The sequence below is a fragment of the Orbicella franksi genome, chromosome 1, assembly GCF_964199315.1.
Source record: "Orbicella franksi chromosome 1, jaOrbFran1.1, whole genome shotgun sequence".
NCBI classification, from domain to species: Eukaryota; Metazoa; Cnidaria; class Anthozoa; order Scleractinia; family Merulinidae; genus Orbicella; species Orbicella franksi.
Genome location: NC_138145.1, coordinates 33,930,815 through 33,951,993, shown reverse-complemented (window position 1 = coordinate 33,951,993; position 21,179 = coordinate 33,930,815). Strand labels below are relative to the sequence as shown.

Sequence of the window (21,179 nt, the reverse complement as noted above, 5' to 3'; positions counted from 1 at the left end):
ATATTTAGTTTTCGACCTTTGCTTGAGTTAATGAGTCCAGAAAGTGCCAGGTAAAAAACACTTAAGTATATCTAACGTATTTAACGCAGGTGATGGCAGACGTAACCAACTGGGAGGCATGTACGTCAGCGGAAAACCGCTTTCCCGTGAGCTGCGGTCACGCATTATCAATCTTTCGTGTCTTGGACTTCGTCAGTGTGATATCAGCCGGCAACTCAAGGTCACGCATGGTTGTATCAGCAAACTGCTGTCCAAGTATCAAGAAACTGGAAATCTGGATCCTGTGCAAAATGCGGGACGACCGAGGGTCATCACTTCTGAGATCGAGAAAAAAATTGATCAGTATAGAAGAGCGGACCCGGGGGCATTTTGTTGGGAGCTGAGAGAGCACCTAATACGAGACAATGTTTGCAGTGTGGACGAGGTCCCATCTCTTAGCTCCATAAGTCGCCTAGTCAAAAGCAAAATTATCAACGAAGCAGCTGAAAAGAAAGAATTTGCCACAAAACGACTTAATGAATGCAAAAGCACAAATCATTCTTCACCATTTTCTATCGCAAGTATATTAAATATTAAAAGCGATGAAGACAATCACCAACAACCCAAGAAACCGCAGTGCACAAAACAATCACTTGATCCAGGTAAAAAAAAATTAAAGTTAGTTTCTTGTTTCCTCAGATTTACTGAACAGTAAACGAAAAAGATTCATGAAAACGTCCAATGATCAAATAGCGAAATCTATAGCTAGACAAGGCTTACATTTAAATGTACAAGTGTCGCATGTTGAACACATTAACTAACATCTAGAGCGGTTTTCAATTTTCCTGAGATTCGTGTCATCTACATGTATTTCTTCGAGCTTTGATTGGTCAAGTGGATTGTTTGTGTCCTTTTTATTGAGGAATTAACTCTATTGAAAACCTAAACTGAACAAATAGATTAAATAAAATGTAGCAATCACTATTAGTTATTACGTTAAAACAAATTAATAAGTGACAAATTCATAAACTAAAATAAAACAAAACAAAGGCCTTTATGCTACGAGTATGTTCAGCCTTGTCTGAGTTAGGCAACCCCTTTAACAGTTATACACGCGAAACAGTACGAAAACCTATAGTTCACATTTGTTAGTCACAAAAGCAGTATATTGTTCAACGCCCGGCTCAACATTTGGTGGGATTGAAATATTAATTAGATGGTTGTTCAAAAGAGGATCTACAGCTGACAGCTAGGTAACTAAGTATCCGAAGATAGCTGACCGACAACTACAGGAGGCTTTTTGTCGTGTAATTATTAGTAATTCATTCTTCTATATGTGTTGCTGTAAGTTGTTAGTATAATTTCGTAATATAACTTGAAAACTGATTCTCTCAATCTTGGTTCAACTTACAACCTCCTAATTTATCAACCGTTGTACCGCGATCTTTTGACAGGAAGCCGATCTCTTCCGGTTCCAGACCGTTTTGATGAACAAGACTCCCGTAGCAACAGAAGCTCGCCACCGCTCGCTAGAGATATGTATTCGGAAGAGGGTCATCCTCGACCTCAACGAAGAGAACGAACCAAGTTTAACCGTGTACAGAGCCTTGAGCTTGAAAAGGAGTTCCAGAAAAATCCCTACCCTGGAATACAGCGAAGAATACAACTAGCTTGCAAATTGGCCATTGACGAATCTAGAATCCAGGTAACAGCAGTTCCAATTACATCAACGTCACCTCACAGATTGTTTTCGTATTCAGTGTAAAATGATTTTTAGTTTTTTCGCTCTAAAGCGTTTCCTTCTTGTATATTTACAGGTTTGGTTTGCTAATCGACGAGCAAAGGGAAGGCGTCGAGTTGTTACCAAAGATCATAATCACTTAATGCACAACGTAAAGGACAGAAGTTATGCATTCCCAAAAGATACAAGCCCCTCGAAAACTTCAGACTTCAACTCTCCCTACCACTTTGTAAACACGAGTCCAAATAAGAACCACTTTCACTGGCAAGAGTGCTGACGACGTGGGTCACCTAATTACTAAAATTGAATTGTTTTTTTACTTATTTTACCGGATTTTTTTTTCAATCCTCTGAAAACATTAACCTGCACGATGACTAAAGGCAAAAGAAATTCAACTAGGAGTGCAGGAATAAGATTTCTCAAACTCATTAAAGATTCATAAAGTTTAACAAAGGAAATCATGCATGGCCGAGGCGGTGTTTCGATATGTGATCTTAATTAGTATCGATATTTACGATTCTATTTTTCCGTTTTCTCAATAGTTTTACTTTCAATTGAGAAGAGATATCAAACACGAAAGACCGTGTTTGACCACCTTTCAAAACACCTCGAAGTTCCTCAAGAATATTCCGCTATACCGTCGTATTTTCAACTCTCTTCTCGGTGTTTCGAAATGTGGTCAACCACGGTCTTTAGTGTTTGATATATTACTTAGGACATGCCTTTTCGGGTAAACTTTCTCAAAAAGCCCGCAATATGTATTGCTTTAGTTATTAGCGAACTTAGAACAGACGAGAGTTCAAATAGAATAGGTCAGCGGGCTAGCGCTCGGCTCAGCTAGTCGAGTTTCAACAGTATGGAGCAAAAATCTTAAAAATTGTTGTCACTGACTTAAAAATCTTAAAAATAGACGTTTCGGCTAAAATACTATAACCTTCTTCAGTGATGAAATGAATGTTAACGGCGTCTAAATGTAAATGAGATGTTTATAAGAATGTGAGGAACTCGCTAGGGATTAATTTAGCATTTTGTAAATGTCTGGAATATGCGCGTGGTCATTAATTGAGTTCGGTTCGAGAATGGAATGCCACGCTTCCAAGAACAATCTACGCGACCACAAGGGACAGCGGTCTATGACCTTGACATTATTAAAATCAAATTCGTGGTTGTTTTTCATACAGTGTTGCGACAAAAGAGAGACAACAGCTACTTTGTCTTTGGTGGCGTTTTCTACAAACAAATATTCGGCTGTCCCATGGGTTCTCCTGTAAGCGCCATCTTGGCAAACTTGGTGATGGAACACGTCGAAGAGAGAGCGTTAAATACTGCACCTCACCCCCCTAAGTGGTGGTACAGATATGTTGACGATAGCCATGTTTGCCTCGCCCTTGAGCATCTCACTCAATTTCACTTCCATCTTAACTCGATCAACCAGCACATCAAATTCACAGTCGAAGAAGAGAGTGATAGATCCATCGCATTCCTCGACACGAAGACAACTAGAAATACTGATGGATCAATTAAACCCAGTGTTTACAGAAAAGCAACCCATACCGACAAGTATCTCCATTTCAACTCTCACCACCCTTTGCAACACAAACGCTCAGTGGCCAGAACCCTTCTTGACAGAGCAAAGAATATTCCGTCGACTGACGAAGACAAAAAGTCCGAAGTACAACACCTGGTGGACGCACTCAAAACCAGTGGTTACACGGACCAATTCTTAAAAAGCTGCCAAAGAACAAAACCACCTAAAGCATTAAATCAGCCCCAAAATAATCAGCCTCAAAGCCACAGAGGCTTTGTTACTTTGCCATATTTTCAAGGAATCTCTGAAAAAATTGCAAGAACTTTGGGACAATTTGACGTAAATGTTGCTCATAAACCCGTCAAAACGGTTGGTTCGATCCTGAAGAAACTGAAGGACAAATTCGATCAGGACCTGTCAACTGGTGTCGTGTATAAAATCAATTGTAAAAACTGTGAAAAACTTTACATCGTTCAAACATCCAGAGCACTGAGATCCAGAACAAAAGAACATAAAAGAGCCGTCCTCGCATGTGACAAGAACTCTCTTTTGGCGCAACACTGTATGAAAAACAACCACGAATTTGATTTTAATAATGTCAAGGTCATAGACCGCTGTCCCTTGTGGTCGCGTAGATTGTTCTTGGAAGCGTGGCATTCCATTCTCGAACCGAACTCAATTAATGACCACGCGCATATTCCAGACATTTACAAAATGCTAAATTAATCCCTAGCGAGTTCCTCACATTCTTATAAACATCTCATTTACATTTAGACGCCGTTAACATTCATTTCATCACTGAAGAAGGTTATAGTATTTTAGCCGAAACGTCTATTTTTAAGATTTTTAAGTCAGTGACAACAATTTTTAAGATTTTATTACTATGCCTGACTACAACTACAGTATTTTTGAACAGTATGGAGCGTATGCACATGACGTCATGGTAACCATATTGGTGTTCCAAAACAATGAAACGGCGGCCATGTTGGTGTACCAAACCAATCCCGCGGGAGTACCTTCTTAACTCTTTTCTTATGTAAACACTTCCTTTTGTTCCAATAAATTTGCATGGCTGCTAGACACGCGAGTGCATACGCTCTATACGGTACGGCATACCGTTTTAAGAAATTACATGTGACATACCCCATAAACGTGAATTTAGTTGATTTAAGATTGCAAAACAATCCAGAACATCATGTTCGTCGATGAAAGAAATTAAAAGAAAAGAGAAAGCCATTTCTGGTAGGAGACGGTGACGCGCTAATTGTTTGTGCGTATCCTTACTACGCACGCATTCCACCCGCCATGTCATGCATCAGGCCGGGTCATGCATGAGCGAGCGCCATTTAGTAAAATGAACTGCATAATAACAGTGCTAGGCCATTACTACAACTTTGCGTCGATCTTAACGTTCCTTATCCCTATTTTTCATTTGAAAGATCCCTTTCTCTACCGCTTTCCTACTTTTCGCAAAAAATAAAGAAAATCTATCTATCAGAAGACTTTGGGAATACGGCGTGCATGTTTCTCCGACGTTTCCCAGTTTTGGCATACGGGAAACATTGTTTTCAGCGTCAATGTTTGTTTCCAAGATGCGAATTATGCTTCCGCTACAAGGCAGAGAATTTTAACGAGAATCAGAACATGCGAGCAGTTCCGAATTTTTGCGAGCACGAGCAAGCGAGCACTCATCTAATTTTTGCGAGCAATTCGAGCAAAGGCCAAATTTGCGAACACTTTTAAACTGAATGGGACCATTCGATACCCCTACTTTGGAGCAAACATCCCTAACTCAGTGCGAATATTGAGTGCTGAAAATTAGTCAACCGATGTTAAGCTGTCCGGCGAAGGAACAGTACATCATGACTGTTCCAAAAAAATGAATTTTCTAATCGAGTTCAATGCTGGGATTTCCATAATTGCTGAGTACATTCTCGGAGACCTTAGCAATATTTCACGCTGCTCTTAAAATATTAGGGATCATTTACATCTTATTTATGACATCCCGTACGAACAAGACACTTGGTGTAAGCACTGGAAGAGCTCAAAGGAAGGCATAAGGAACCTCATTTTTTTCTGAAAGTTTGTTATTGCATTGAAGGGGTGATGAACTACGACTAGACCAAAAACAATTTGAATACTGTGAAACATTCCTGTACTGAAACAAATAGTTCTGAAGACTTGTAGTCCGGATAACTAATGCAGAGAAATTAAAAAGTGACTGCAGCAAAACTTTGTGATCTTTTCCCTGAGGTAACGTAACGTGGTTCAATCAATTCCGAATATATCGCAGCAACGATAACAAAGCCAGAAACAATGATACTACACCACTGATACTACAGCTAACTCAAAGCCAAACCACAACGCGTAGATGACTGAAAACGATCTAGGCCTTTACAAAAGGAATTCTTGCTGCCGTCAGGGTTTAGTTTCTTCATGGTACATCACGAATGTATGAAATACGTTTCTGAAGCCAATCTAATAAAAAAACCAAGAAAACGGAACTGAATAATTTGTCGAGAGTTTACGTTCTAGTTCACTGAAAACTGAATGAACTGAGTCATGCTGCCTCAGCGACATGGATCAAATAAAAAATTTCGATTTATCAAAATGTATGATGTTCATTAAGCTCTTGTCAACGTTTTAGTGTGAGTATCGACTTATTTGCACTACGACCTTTAGAAGGAATATATTAAACGGCCTTACCTTTCTTCACCCTTACAGATACCACGAGTATAGGTAAAGACACGGACAGAAACCCGCAACAACAAGCCGAGGCTGACTGTTTGATCAGCCTACGCAGGTGCAAACGAAAAAAAAAACTATCAAAATAACATTCATAATGCTGAAAATTGATAGTAGGATATTCAGTCAAAGTCGAACCAAACAAATTGCCCAAAAGAATGTTATCATTCACATCTTTAGACCTCATGGCGCGCTAAATCAACTTTCTTTGTTTCTTATTAACAGCTCCCTAATATCCGCTTCATTCCTGCATGTCCCGTTGTTGTTTTCTAACCCCGAGAAGACCCCATGTTGTACGACGTTTTATTGCAGAGCTATTTTCCTTCCCTTCGCTGTTAACTCTAAAATTATGCCAGTAACAAAATGGTCACAAGCCATGCGATTATTAACATATTATTGACATGCCTCGATGTTCATATTAAAATATGATGACTGAATTACTCCCGATTTCTCTTATACTCAACTCTTGCCTATGAATCACAAAATTTAGTTAATATAAGAAGTTAAATTGATAGTAAGACTCAACCTACGCTTAAATCCGATGTCTAAATTAGTACATAATTTGCAGAATGTTGCGTTAGTGTCGCTCAATCTCTTTGAGCACAAATAACCATTCATGTCAGCCGTATCAGTATTTTCACGTTGAAATGGCTTTCTCATCTTCTCAGCACATACAAACGGACCTGCTAAATGCTCAACTCGGCACTGAATTGAGTATTTCAGTTGTAAGTATAACAGAAATAATAATTAGTTAGACGTCTTAACGGTCTCAAATTTGGTTATACGGTGATTGACTCAGTTTTCTGAACACGGATTATTTATAACTGAAATACTTCTGATTGTAGTTAAGTACCTTCTTGAATTTTCTGTTATAATTTTGCGTGGGCGACTTAAAGTTATACCACTAGCAGAGCGTTACATCAATTTTCGATGTGCCAGCATTCCTTGAAGTTTTTGAAAATAAAATGTAGTGGTATGCTGTACCTTGGTAAAATCGATACTAGTTTTACTGATTTCTTTTCAGTCTTTTGTCGTGTAGTTTGAAACCACAGAAAATTGGTTCGGATAATAACTGTATTATTTTTACTTTTGTTTTGGTGATGGTTGTTCATGTTGTGTAGGACGGGAAGTCAATTTGCTACCAGGTGCTGACATTTAACATGCAAAATAGCGACTTTAAACTTATTTTTGCTGACACTTTCTGACTTCGTTGCGTTCTTATCCCAAACGAAATCTAGGCAGTGTGAAATATTTGGAAGCTAACGTTGCGCTTTTAAGGGTAGACAAGGCCACATTTAATCTTACTCTTTCGTAGAGGAATACCAGTCGTCTGACAAATTTGAGTTTATTTACGACAAAAAGCTTGCCTTTCTTACTGCTTTTATCTTAAACATTGAAATAACCAAACTACTGGATATGCAATAACAGATCGGATCACTTTCATCTGTGTTATTGTAATCAAAGCAAATCCTCTGAGTTATTCCTTTGCAAACAAAACCAATGCATAAATTGTCAGTAGAATTTGTGGCCGGTAAAAAATGAAAATGACTTGGACTAGTGTCGATGACGTCGATATGGATCACACATCTACTGAGAGTATTTTCGGCTGAAGACCAAAAATAATTCCAACCTCAAGGGTAAGACCCATATCAATATGTTTGTGTACCTTTCTTTATGTTACCAACGAGAACAAATAACTATATTTTGAACCAAAAACATTTTACAAAAAGTATTTAATAATTACTTTTCCGCCGTTAGAAGTGTTCGAATATTTTCTTTCTAGAGTATTTGTCCATAACAAGGTAAAAAAATGCGCTTTTCGTTCTTCCACACAAAGAAATTCTACTTGTTACTACAACAAAACAAAACAAACTCAAAAAAATCGACTAATAAGGCAAACAACAGCTGGCTGCTTGATCGGTAATTAGTTAGTGACGTGTGACATACGTCAAATGAATATTAATCACGTGAATATGCAAAACCTCGTTGAGGTCCAGTGCACCTTAGACAATAATAATTCAATAAATTTGCAGATTTAATCAGCAGTCAGGTGGACATAATCAAATTTCAAACGCTTCACCTTTGTTTACGTTAGGAATGCATTCTTTATAACACTCTTATTCGATGGTAAACGGTCATTTATGAACAAATATCACTGGAGAACACATCAGCAACTTCCTTCAGCAGACAACACTGCATACCGGAGAGAAAAATTCTTCTCAGCTATGGATGCTCTGTTATTTCCAGGTAAATTTTCAATTATGCTGTGCTTCGCTATAAACAACTTAGTGCTCACGTGAAGGCAAATTATCTCATGATTTAACAGACTTTTTCAGGGTTTTACCGAAGAAATACATCGATAATCGCTCTGTCAGAGAGTATCCTACGTGTTGTGTGGATAGATTCTTTTGCTTGTTAAACATTCAAATCTTTTGTCTGTCATATTAAAATTGCTACAGTTTTCTTGTTTACAAACCATACATTCCATGAAATGGCAGGGATTAAAAAGAGAAATACTAGCAAAAATAAATCTTGGAAACGAAATTATAACTGTTCACAGTCATTGTTGATTTTACGAAACCTTTGCGATTAAAATTCGTATTTGATCACTGAGGAATATCTAGTTGAGACAAGATTGCGCCCTTCGAGTCAGACATAACAATAAAGGGGTTAAAGCCTTAAGGGGAGAAAGTTTTAAAATTACCAGTAGTTTCAATGGGTTTTGATGCAGTTTATTTGTATTTAATTGGTTCTGATATTTTTTTATCGTATTTTAGGCCAAGAGCGAGTAAACCAACTTGGAGGAGTTTTTGTGAACGGTAAACCTTTGCCTAAAGCACTCCGCATCCGAATTATCCAACTGGCACGCTTAGGCGTAAGAGCAAGTGATATTAGCCGACAGCTACGCATTTCTCATGGATGTGTCAGCAAGATCCTTAACAAATTTTACGAAACTGGCTCCATCGAGCCTGGCGCCATCCCTTCTTCAAAAAGCCGCGAAATCACTCCCGAAATAACCAAAAGAATAGAAGCGTTTGTCGCTGAGCAGCCCGATATGTTTTCGTGGGAAGTGCGAGACCGTTTGCTCTTGGAGGGGGTATGCGTGAAAGCAAATTTACCATCCATGGAAGCGATAAGCCAGCTACTAAAAAGCAAGAATGACAAATGCGATCCTGAATCGTCCAACTGTTCTCCAGGGAGCTTGAAAAGAAGCTTCTCATGTTCGGAATCCGAGGAGGAACAAGAGATGATAAAGATTCCAAAATTCGAAGCGCCATTCTCTATATCTAACATTCTAAATTTGGCGGGAAAGCGGGAGGAGGGAAAATCATGCAAAGAAGAAAGAAAAGAAGAAGAGGATGAAGTGGAGAGTCAAGATGATGCACCAGGTACTTCAATTTAACCTATATTACATTTTTTATTTTGTAATAGTTAAGCCAGGATCCCCTTATGAGTACCGTAGTTTTCAGTTGAGTGGTACTCGTCCTTTAAGCTGGGCACGATATTGCATTTCTAGTATCTGGTAATTAAAGAGAGATAAATTTACCATCTGTCTTTGTCAAATCAGTAATATCACTTGTTGATTTGCAACATTTCAAAGGCGTTTTCTTATTAGCAGTATTGTTTCATATCTGATTGACAAGTCATGTTCTATAAACTGCTCACGGGAATTGTTAGTACAAAACAACCAGAGCATAACATGGGTTGCACGTGCCTGCAGTGGGAACGTTAGAAAGCAATATATCCTCGACAGAAATAGTTTGGGCGGTCTGTTATAATACATCAACAAAAGGAAGTCGTAAAATATATCAACCCCCACTTTTCACCGTCCGGCTCCTTCCGAAAGATTTCAGACCGGCTGCCACAATATAGGAACGATTGTTTACCAACATTGAATCCTCTGTTTTCTGTTCTAGAATTTACCACGAGAGGAAAACAAGCACTTTTCTCAGGAAGATGCAACCAAGAGTTATTTTTTAGTCGAAAGCCGAGACGTGGTCGCACAAAGTTTTCTATGAATCAGGTAGAAGAGCTGGAGAAAGCTTTTGCTAAAACACATTACCCGGATGTCTACACCCGAGAGGAACTGGCGCAACGATTGGACTTGTCTGAGGCAAGAGTACAGGTAAATTCATAAATGGAAAGCAGCGCACAAACTTTGTAAACAGTAAACGAAGCGTTTTTGACCCAGCAAATGCAATGCCATAACGTAAGCTTTGTACATGAAAGTATGTTTCTCAACTGAAAGCAAACACAAAACATTATTCTGTAATAGCTTTTAGGGTTATGGTAACCACTAAAAAGAATTTACTTTAAACATTTTGCACGTCATCGTCAGTCAATATATTTATAAATATATCATATATGTTTTTATGTAAATATGCATATGTATACTTTTTGCAAATATCGCCGATTACAAAACAGTGAAACAGTCGGGACAGTTATTTATCAGCAAAACATAATTTCTTTAAACTGTGATTCTACAATGGCGTAATAAAGATTTATCTTTGCAAACTTCCCGCGTATATTCTGAAAGTAATGCAGTACGCTTATGAATTTTGAACCCTGCACAGGGAAACTAAAAACGCTGTTTGCAAGTTGTGAATTCGTACAATGAGAAATGCCACAACATATGACAATTAATATATAAAACACTTAGTTTCAGAGTTTTTTGAAAAGAAAAAAGGAGTCGGAAATTGCATCGTAATATTTCAGTATGGTATTTTCAAATACGACTTTGTTGTTTTGCTTTTTTTTAATTCTTACAGTACATAAATTCTAAGACTTCATTTTAATGATTACTTATGCCATATGTTCCATTTTCACTTCAGGTTTGGTTTTCAAACCGCAGAGCTCGCCTCAGAAAAGAAGAATATTACACCGAAACAAATCAGACAAGGGAGTTGTCCAAAGCAGTCCATAGTTATACAGCATTAACTACACCTACAGCAAGTTTTACTCGAATTTTTTTCCCAAATGGTGCTGCATATGTTGTGCCATATTACTGACTTCCTTGGAGCGAAAAATATTTATATTATACATATATCATAATAAGGTTTTATAAAGCGATTTTTATTTGTAGTTATGATTAATTGTATAGATTTCAATAGTGTTAAAAAAATTGCAGTAAGCAGACTTGTCAGGAAATGTAAAAAGACTTCTCATTCACATTTTCATGTGGAAACTTTCACGAGTGTTTCAAAAAGTGAACTTGCCGTTTACGATAGGTTCAAGAAGCACGCTGAGGATTACCTCCAGAAATGTAGGTTTGCATTAAATTATTTGAGAAAACTAACCATGAAGCAGACATGGGGGGAATATGACAAGTTTACAAGTTTATTACATAACATTTAGATAGATTATAAAAAGAGCATCCACTTCAGCCACCCAAGGCAGGATCAAGTGAAGGTTAATTTTTTTTTTAATTCTTTTATACAATTTCGGAGTATAGATACTAAGCCACGTGAAATAATAGAAACATACAAGAAATAATAATAATTATACTGTTAGGAAAGTTCTTTTAATTCTATCTTTTAGTACTCAAACATTTAAACACTCTTTGAAGTACACGCGACTCATCTCGATGCCAAAAAATCCATAGCTGTTCGTCAATTAGTTTTACGCAATATAATTTTAGTAATGTCTCAACACATTTTGTGCAAAGATTGCCTTTAATCATTGGCAAATTTTAGTTTAGGTTTCTGCCACATATCCCTAGATAACCTTCCCGTGATGTTCATTTTAGCAGATGACTCAGAGCGAGACTTCATTTAATTGAAAGGTGTCTGTTTTTAACTTCGAATCCAAGTTATCTTATAAATTCACTCAGTTACTGGGTAAGATATGCATTTCTAATCGCCAAAAGACTCTGTCTTCATTAATTGTTCAGTGATCAAGCTCTCCTTACTAACACTATGCAAAACGAACAGTCAGCAACTCCGTCAGAACTTGTATAATAGTTTTCGCATTAGCCTGGCTAAGAGTGAGGCGAAACGGTTCGAAGTGTGTGTAGCTTTACGATTCACAAAATCATATTGATTTAGATCCAATTGTTTGTCTAAAGCAAACATGGAGAGAGAAATTTTCATGATATATTTTTCAACCAAAAGATTTATTCTATCAACAACTGGCTGGCAATATTTGTCCAGCGAATGTGTGTTATATTTAACTCGATAGCTAAATTTAAAAACAGTTCATTATGACTATGTTTTACATGTTCTGATAGTGGTTGCCTCGCCCTGAGAAGGCTGGGCACAGACTAACACAAGCACGTACGCTTTCGCTGCTAAGTAAGAGTGAAACAGTAATTTAGAAATTATACAACAGGGAATGTAAAATGTTTTAAAATCGTTAGAGTCAACTGATAATTAGTCCAAGTTAGCTAAGGTAAGAAAGTTTCAGGACGATAATTCATTGGGCCGTAAGTATTCGTAAGTGAATTTTCTTGAACTGTTTTTAATATAATACAATTCATGTGAAATGTTCACTTGTGTGTTGGCTTATCAGAGTGGGTAATGTTATTAATCCCTGTACTAAATTCGTTCACAAATTAATAGAAATCTTCCTGAAATAGCACGATTAAATACTCTCATCAAATATCAGCCTCAAACTAGCCGCCAGCTTGCCGCTACGATTTAAGGACAAACAATATGCTACCTGGGTTAGGATAACCGACGCCGGTTGAATTGAATATCCAAGTTCTTTCTGAAGACTAAACTGCACTGAACGTGATTAAGATAAAATCATAGAGATCAAATCGATGGATGAATAATTTTATTAAGAGTGACCAAAGCCCAGTGGCTGCATCAGGCAAGAAGGTTAACAATTAAATTTGAAATTACTTTGCAAAGCTATACCGCTGGCCACACTAGTTTCAACAAATTAAAGTACATCTGCAAGTGACATTGTAAAGAGTTAAGTTCGCAAACGTCGACCTTATCGCAGGATATATAACTGTAAAACCCATGTTTATGGTTCATTACACTATACAGCTTGTAGTAGTAAAATAACGATGATCTCTACGATACTAAAACTTTCCTAAGGGAATATACTCTTAGTTATGCCAGCTGCAACTAAAATAATGAGCCAGATGTCGTTCCAGATTGACCTGAAATGGCTGAACTTCGCCTCTACGCGTTGTAAGTTTCACGATTCTTACAAACCACCTTACTAGAATTTTTCGCTAAGAAATCGTTGGCATGTGCTGTCTCTAGGCATTTCCTATTCTCAACGTTGTTATGATTGCTATATTGAACGAAAATCGCTCGCCAGTATCGTTTGCGTCATAGCAGTTCGTCATACTGAATGAAGATCAAAGAAGCGAAAGAGAAGCACTTAAAAAAAACAATGGTCGCTCTTCTTGGGAACAATAGCAGACTCCACAATGGCCGTATGGATAACGTGATTTGTGTCAATAGATTTGGCGCGTTACGGTTTTGATTAAGATGTTTATAAAATTCCAGGACGTCACTTGAAACGTGCATAGAGTCATCACTCAGTCATTGATACCATTCCCTTATAAAATGTCTCGCACTCAAACTATTATCAGGTTAATGAACACTAAAACGTAAATAATAGTTGTACAGACTTCAAAACAAGGCAGTTCCTAAACAAATATACCATCACTGACTCAGCTTTAACTTGTTTATTACAAGCTTGATTTGTTCAGACTTGCCTCCGGCAATGTAACTCTAATTTATTTGAAACACGCAAATTGCGCTAAACAGCAGTTCCAATCAATATCAAAGTATTATTATTGAATACAGCATATGATGGTGGCATAGGACACAGAATAAACGACGAAATGTTGCTTTTCTGTGACAATAAATTTAAGTAAAATGTTCATCGATGCTCAGTCGAGGTTGAACGGTTCTTTGTTTTGCAACAGGAAACTACGTAAAGCGTAAAATCTCTTTGTGGTAGTGTGTTTACACGTTACCTAGGCTCGCGGTGCATACAAAATTGAACACAGTTTGAATAAACAAAATTAACAAAATTACAAACGAAATCAACATTTTGGTGAGCCTGTGAGCCTGAACTTCTTCAATCCCGTTAAAAGATTTTTTGTCGATTTTTTCCGCGGCTGAATGGCTACTGAGCTACAAAGTTAACGGGAGTCAATCCAGATAAGATGTCTTTGATACTGCGTCGCTTATAGAAACATGTTTCAATATGTACAACTAAAAGCTACTTGCATATTCAATATTCGTTATTGAAGTTAATCGGAAGCGTTGTAATAAACAGCAAAATTTCCAAAACCAAACAGCAATGTAGTAAATCGGATACAAAGATGCCTTCGTTCTCAGTTTAAGATAACCGTTAGGGTTTCACACTGCAAGATTCACAAACAAAAATTCCTTTATCCTGTTTCTTGATAATAAATTATCATTGGAGACCTAGACTTGGCTTGGCTTGGATATATTTTCTTTTTCCCTCTCTGAAAACGAAAACAATGCAATATTGCGAAGTATGAAGAGCCTTTTCCGCTGTGGTTTTACACACGTAAGGGTCGCGACTAAGCATAGGAAGTGAGAGCCGTTTTTAGTTCGTCGAAATTTTCCATCCGTTGTTCGAAACACGATACTGATCGACTTCATTCAAGGTTCGGCTTTTAAACTGACGTTGAATTACAGTGAAAGAATATCACTGAAAGGTTGCAGACATTTCCCAGTCAAAGAGAATATAACCAACGACACCATTTGCTCAACACTAAATCAGTATTACTTTAATTACTCATTAAAATTTACATGGTTACGTCACCAGAAAGCGTTCTTGCTGAAATAAATAAATGTGAATATGTTGAATGCGCCAATAGGAGAACGGGCATTATTTGAAGTAAGTATGAAGATTTCCGTTATATTAGGAATAAAAGCAACGTTTTCGACTTTTTAAAACTCTCGAGAGGACCTGATAAGGTAGATCTTTTTGCTTGTAATGCGTTTTTTAATTAAACATAAGGATGTTTGAGCATTGTCTAAAATTGTTAAAGTTACTGACTGGACTGACATTATTTACAATGATACCTCTCATATCAAATGGTATCTCTGTTGTAGAAAAAATCTCCAAAAGGTAATGAAACGCAAATCAGTTACATGCCAAACACAAAATAAGTACAAGAACGTATGACAAAGAGAAACTACAAGTTTTAGATTGCAAGTCTGTTGAGCACCAAGGTACCTTTTAAGTATAAAAATCTATTTAAATAGGCTTTGATTCAAATAATAATAACATATGTTACTCTGATTTTTCATTAGTTATTTTTATGATTTTTTAACATAAATTGTCACATTTTGACTATTCTATGCAATATAATTTCTATATTATATATATATGAAAACAGTGAAACAAAATTCACCCTGGTGTAAACGTTTTTTTCTCGCCAAAGACTCCAAAGTAGACGACATAAGAATACAAAGGAATGTCAGTCTTGTTTTTTTTCCTCCATTCTCTTATATTTCCTCTTGCACTCGTCCACATTTTTTTGTTTATTTTTAGGCCTTTAGGAGTCGTGAAATCAAAGTGTATACTTCATCTAGTGCAAAAGAACGCACTTTTCTTTAACACCGTTTTCATAAATTCAGCCATAAACATATACATTACAAAAATTACACCAGCCTGGCAAGTTTTTCAGATTGGGAGCAAGTTTAAAGATAAACTAGCTAAAGCTTGAAGTAATATATCAAACACGAAAGACCGCGTTTGACCTCATTTCCAAACACCGAGAAGAGAGTTGAAAATTCGACGGGTAGCAGAGAATTTTTGACGAACTTCGAGCTGTTTGGAAATTTGGTCAAACACTGTCTTGAGTGTTTGATATATCTTCTCAATCGAAACTAAAACTAAGGAGAAAATGGCGAAATAAAATCGTAAAAATCTATACTAATTTAGATCAGATATTCAAACACTGTCACGGTCATAATTTCCTTTGTTTAAACTTAATTAATTATTAATGAGTGTAAGAAGAAATTTTCTCAACCGTCCTAAGCATATGGGTCTACGATTTAAAGTATACACCAGTCGCAATTGTTTTTCGGTAAACTAAGCATGGTAGTATCTCAGTAACCTATTTCGTGTGATTAATACTCTTTACACGTGACGACCAAACCACTCAGAAAAGATTCGCGTGTTGCTACTGCAGTTCTTGATCACGGGGCTCTACTTCCATATGCCATCTAAAAATGGCTCAATAAACCGGAAGAGGGTAGATGGCATCATTCACAACCACATAGGGTACATAGCTCATCGACTGCACGGGCTGCTGACATGAACATGCTGCGGAGGCTTGCCTCTTCTCCTGTTGGGTTTCCCTCTTCCTTAAGCGAGCCCTTCGGTTGGAGAACCACACCTTAGAAGGCAATAAGGAGAGCAATAAATTTCTTTGTTCAGAAGACTGAAAACGCTTACAACTGTCTTTAATTAAGTCCAAGTTGTAGTGTTGTCTTCATGCCCGCCCATTTTCCATCAATCGGCCTTGCGAGATAACCGGATTGTAACCACACTACAGACAGAACGTGATGCACTGGAAGCTAACATCTCAGCGGCGCTGGAGAAGCTTAAGAAGGAAAGAGCTTATTATTTTTCCCGATCATCTGAAGGGAAGGGAAGGGGTGACTAAATTGAGGGAAGATGGTAAGGTTTTTGATTACTAGTTCATTTGTTTTTTCACACTGACTGAAAATAAGCCTTCCGGGTCCCTTTTCCTCCTTTGGAGATAACATGTGCAGATATAACTGGAAGTGTAATAAAAATACCGCAAGATCTAGTCTGATGTGTCAGACGACTTATCGCCCCAATCCCCTCTCCGCCTACTCCTATCTTGGAATAGGAAAAGAAGATGTCTGACATTTCAAACTACGTAAATTCTCAGTGGGCAGGGATACCCGTTCCCCCTCAAACGTTTCCTTATCAAATTGTAGTATGCTGACATACTTTAAGGTTGCACACATCTCAGGGTATTTGTTGATAATTGTCAGCGCCTTAACTTGAGAGACTGGTCTCTAGTGGTTGCTGTGGGCTCAGCGTGTCAGACCCCCAGGATATAAGTTGCACCACTTCTGAGGCCATTTTTTTTTTTATGGTATGTTCCTAATACATACCTGCACACGAGCTTCTGTTAGTGACAATCTATGGGCCAATTCCTCTCTGGTGTAGACATCAGGATATTGAGTTTTCTGAAAGGCCTTCTCTAGAGCCTTAACTTGCTCATGCGTAAACTTGGTGCGACTACGACGCTGTTTGCGGGCGATGAAGAAGTCATTGTCCAAGCTACTGTACGTGTAACTTGGGGAAAAGGTACTCAAGGTCTTGAACTCTGCATCTTAAAGAAAAAGGACACGGAGAACTATAAGAATTATCGCATATGAAGCTCGTGTTTTACGAGTTAGTTTGCATGACACCGGACAGTATATGAATAAAAACGTGAATTATTACCCCCCTCAGGGTACATCCAGCCCACCTGCCGAAAACCAGTTAACTATTCTCAATTCAATTATTCTATGTATGTTTTACGTTACGGCTAAGATAAAAATAAGTTGCAATCAATAACAAAAATAATGAAAGTTAAGAAAAGAGGCCAAAGTTTCCCATCACAACAAAATCGCGTGACACCCCTCAAAAGCGTTCCTGCGTTTTCTAATAGCTCTAAGTTGATGACGTCAATTGAGCTCGGGTAAACCCACTTCCCTTTTCCTGCACACTTGTTTCTGATAATTAAAATTCTCTTTGTATCAAAACAAAAAAACTATGACAAGACAACATTTTAAATCCAGTCAGGCGTTGAAGCATGACGGTTTAAAAGCTGATCAAATTTCAGGTGACTGAAAATTCAGTTGGAACGTCACAAAAAACTGGATGGAAAATTACTGAGTAATATCACAATGAAGGCTGTTTGGTGCGGTCGCGGGCATGACGGCAACAAATAACAATTAATGGTTTGGATATTTATTTCATCAGAAAATAAACTTTGAATTACATAGAGCTTTGTTATACATCGGTGAGCTCCGCAATTTAATCATTCAACACATTTCGTAAATAGATTTTCACAACTGTTAAAAGATGGTTCCATGTGGATTTCAATGAAACTGATCTTACGGGAAAAACTGAAATAATATAAGTAGATTGTGATGTTTGTAAATTCTTATTTTAACAGCTGGGGAGATTGGAAATGTTGCTCATACCTTTAGCTTACCTTACTCCACCATAAAGACAAGAGTAATACACAGTAATTACACTTTAAGAGTCCAGATTACATAACGCGTATGTTCAACATGTAACATGTATTCTGTAACATACCATATTGCACCAATACGTAAATTTTTGATATGCGCATGAGCCCATAAAAGTACTGAGAAGTTGACATGTTATATTACCTGGTGAGTATGACTCCCTATCGTCTTTATTTGTTGGACTTGGGGGATCATCTTCTTCCTTCACGATAGTTGGACTGGAATAAGATTCTTCCTCGTCATCGCCTTCCTTATAATTCTCTTCACTGGACTTCTTTCGCCACTTAGCAGCATCGCACTTCTTCATAAAAGCATCTTCTCTTCCTGCACTTTCTTGCACAATCTTAGACTTCAATATTTGGCTGATGGCGCAAAGTGATGGCACGGTACTCTTGCTGCACACATTTTCTCTCAAAAGGCGATCACGAACCTCCCAGGAAAAAATCCCTCCATTTTCTTTACGGTAATGGTCAATTTTCTCTTCAATTTCTGGAGTGACGTCTCGGGGCTTGTTCAAACCGACTATCCCTGGATCAACAGTGCCGGTCTCTTGGTATCGGCAGAGAATTTTGCTAACACAGCCATGGGAAACTCGGAGCTGACGGCTGATGTCGCATGGCCTCACGCCCATCTGTGCCAATTCAATTATCTTCCATCGCAGTAGCTTCGGAAGAGGCCTGCCGTTTATGAAAACTCCACCAAGCTGATTTACCTTTCCTTGGCCTTAATTGGAAGGGAACAAACCATATCAGCTGAGTACGTTGCTTCTTATTAACGTATCACTTGCTACATTTCGGCCAAATTATATATCTTTAAACCAGAAATTCTCTTGAGGATATCATTCTTTCGTGTTAGTGTTAAAACTGGCGAAGAAACAGTTTCTCTAGTACACGTGCAAAAGAATTGCAACAGTCTTCAACTTGTTTATTTATCCGGAAAACGTGGCCAAAACGAATCATTCACGCGAGAGAACACAACACTACACTCAACAAAACGTTTTGATAAAAGAAGGGACGTACAAGACAGATAACAAACAGGCTACCTGTAAACGCAAATGTTTCCATCGTCCTTACGGATCCTTGGCACAGAAGATTACAGAGCTTGGATTCGAAAGCAGAAGACAGTGTGATATGAGAATAACCGTTGGTATCATGTGCAGCTCCTTTTAAAGGCCATATATTCAGCTTGATGACGCAGGTAGGCGTCAATACAATCTATTCAGTTAAAGGATTTAGTCAAGCGTTCTGGTCTTATATTGTATTAAGAGGTATTAAACAAACAGTACCTTAGAACAATTAGTAGTTCAGGAAGTTCAAATAAAATGACTGTTTTCCTTGAGCGACCATGCTTCGCAACAACTTACAAGAATCACGAAAAGATTAGATCACGAAGCATCGCGTGCAAATGCTGTTTCGGTCTTTTGGAGTTTCGTGCTGGGCCTGTACTTTCAAAACGAGCAATCTATGGTTGGCGACATCTAAGCTTAATTGAACGTGATATTTGTGAGGCGCCATTTACTGACACTCAACTATATTTGTTACAAACAACATGTAATTTAAATATTAAGTAGACTGGCATACTTCTAAAGTAAATTTGAAATGGGGGGCAGAGTAAAGCTATTGGTCGTTTCTTTGTAATATCAAGGTTATTCCTTCCGAGATGTCTAGTGAACAGGTCATTTTGTATTGGTGCTGTTTAGGAAATACAAATTTACGGATTGTCAAGCCTAAAAAGCGTGATTCTTGCTGGCAACGGGCGGCTGCTTCAACGAGATTTCACGACGCATCAATGGTTGATCAAGTTAATCGATTTTATGTAGATAACAATGTTCCTTATGACAACAGAACGTTACCTCCAAACGCTGAGTCACGGATATTTACGTTACCATGACAATCTCACAAACACCATCAAACTTTTCATCCAAGTACCGCTTAAGCCAATCTTGGATTTTTTTTAAATTATGTCTGGTACCACGAAATATCATTTAATCTGATATTAAATATTATCTAGTCTAGCTTAGATTCTGAACAATCCCTGCATTTTACAAAAACAAATAAATGTATAAGAGTAAATAGGTAATAGGAGAATTATTATTTCCTTTCGCGCGGAAGAAAAGAACGCAAGCACGTGGCTCGATTTTCCCGCTTGTTTCATTACGCTGCATGGTGTTTGACGTCAACGACTCAAGTATTTTCTATATTCGGTAACAGTGGTTAATACTAATTTAAAACACTGTGTCCTGTGTCAAGACTTGAAATTCTTTCTCATTTAAAGTTTAGCCAATTTCAACCTTATTTTTTGTAGCTATCCCAACGTTGCCTCGTGTGGAGAACTCATTGCCTATTCTATCATTTCATATTTTTTTGCATTTGGCTGGAATTCTGTTAGATTACATTTCATTTCAGAGATAAAGTCTCTTCAATATATTGAAAAAGGTTGTAGTTTCACTATTTAGTGTTCCTGATTGAATTGATATCGGTGAGAAGGTCTTTGGTATTATGATTTTCTCTTGTACAAAATTCGATGGTTCAATGGCTTTGAATATACTAATCTCTATTTTACAAGGGGGAAACGAATTTCGTCTATTTTCAGGAAGAGATCTTTTTTTTTGTTTATTTTGCAATCTCATAGACCAAGTTCTGTTTCTTTGGCAACAAGATCAACATCTTTGATGCTAAAAGCCGAGTAAAACACTCATCAACTTCATCCATGCCAATCTCTTGTAAAGCTTTTTGATTTCGCGTCTTCTTTCTTGCTGTGGCTGGTGCTGTGGCTCTTCGCTATATTTTTTTATTCTATTATACCCTTTTCCATAGTTTGCACATTGTGACTAGTAATTTGAAATAATTTTTACATCTTCAAACAAAGGATCAAAATCTGCTTAGTTGCCTTATTACGTTGCATCGCTTTCGAAGAAAAACAATATCATTAACAGATAGGGCAGAGGTTACAGATAATGACT

The 21,179-nt window shown here is 37.6% G+C and overlaps 3 protein-coding genes across 3 annotated transcripts in view; 1 reads left to right on the top strand and 2 right to left on the bottom strand.

Moving 5' to 3' along the window:
* Positions 1 to 21,179, bottom strand: part of LOC145479610 (uncharacterized) — a 385,465-nt gene that overhangs the window by 150,852 nt on the left and 213,434 nt on the right. The window lies entirely within an intron of this gene.
* On the top strand, positions 8,079 to 12,966 carry LOC145460161 (paired box protein Pax-3-B-like). The gene is made up of 4 exons (XM_081444898.1): positions 8,079 to 8,240; positions 8,771 to 9,382; positions 9,911 to 10,119; positions 10,826 to 12,966. Exons 1-4 carry the CDS (start codon positions 8,135 to 8,137, stop codon positions 11,000 to 11,002), a joined length of 1,104 nt encoding a protein of 367 aa, XP_081301024.1. The 5' UTR covers positions 8,079 to 8,134; the 3' UTR covers positions 11,003 to 12,966.
* On the bottom strand, positions 14,915 to 19,388 carry LOC145460170 (paired box protein Pax-3-like). Its single transcript, XM_081444907.1, has 4 exons — positions 19,260 to 19,388; positions 18,362 to 18,940; positions 17,090 to 17,310; positions 14,915 to 16,338 (listed from the first exon to the last, which is right to left on the bottom strand). The coding sequence occupies exons 1-4, from the start codon at positions 19,279 to 19,281 to the stop codon at positions 16,177 to 16,179; spliced, it is 984 nt and encodes a 327-aa protein (XP_081301033.1). The 5' UTR covers positions 19,282 to 19,388; the 3' UTR covers positions 14,915 to 16,176.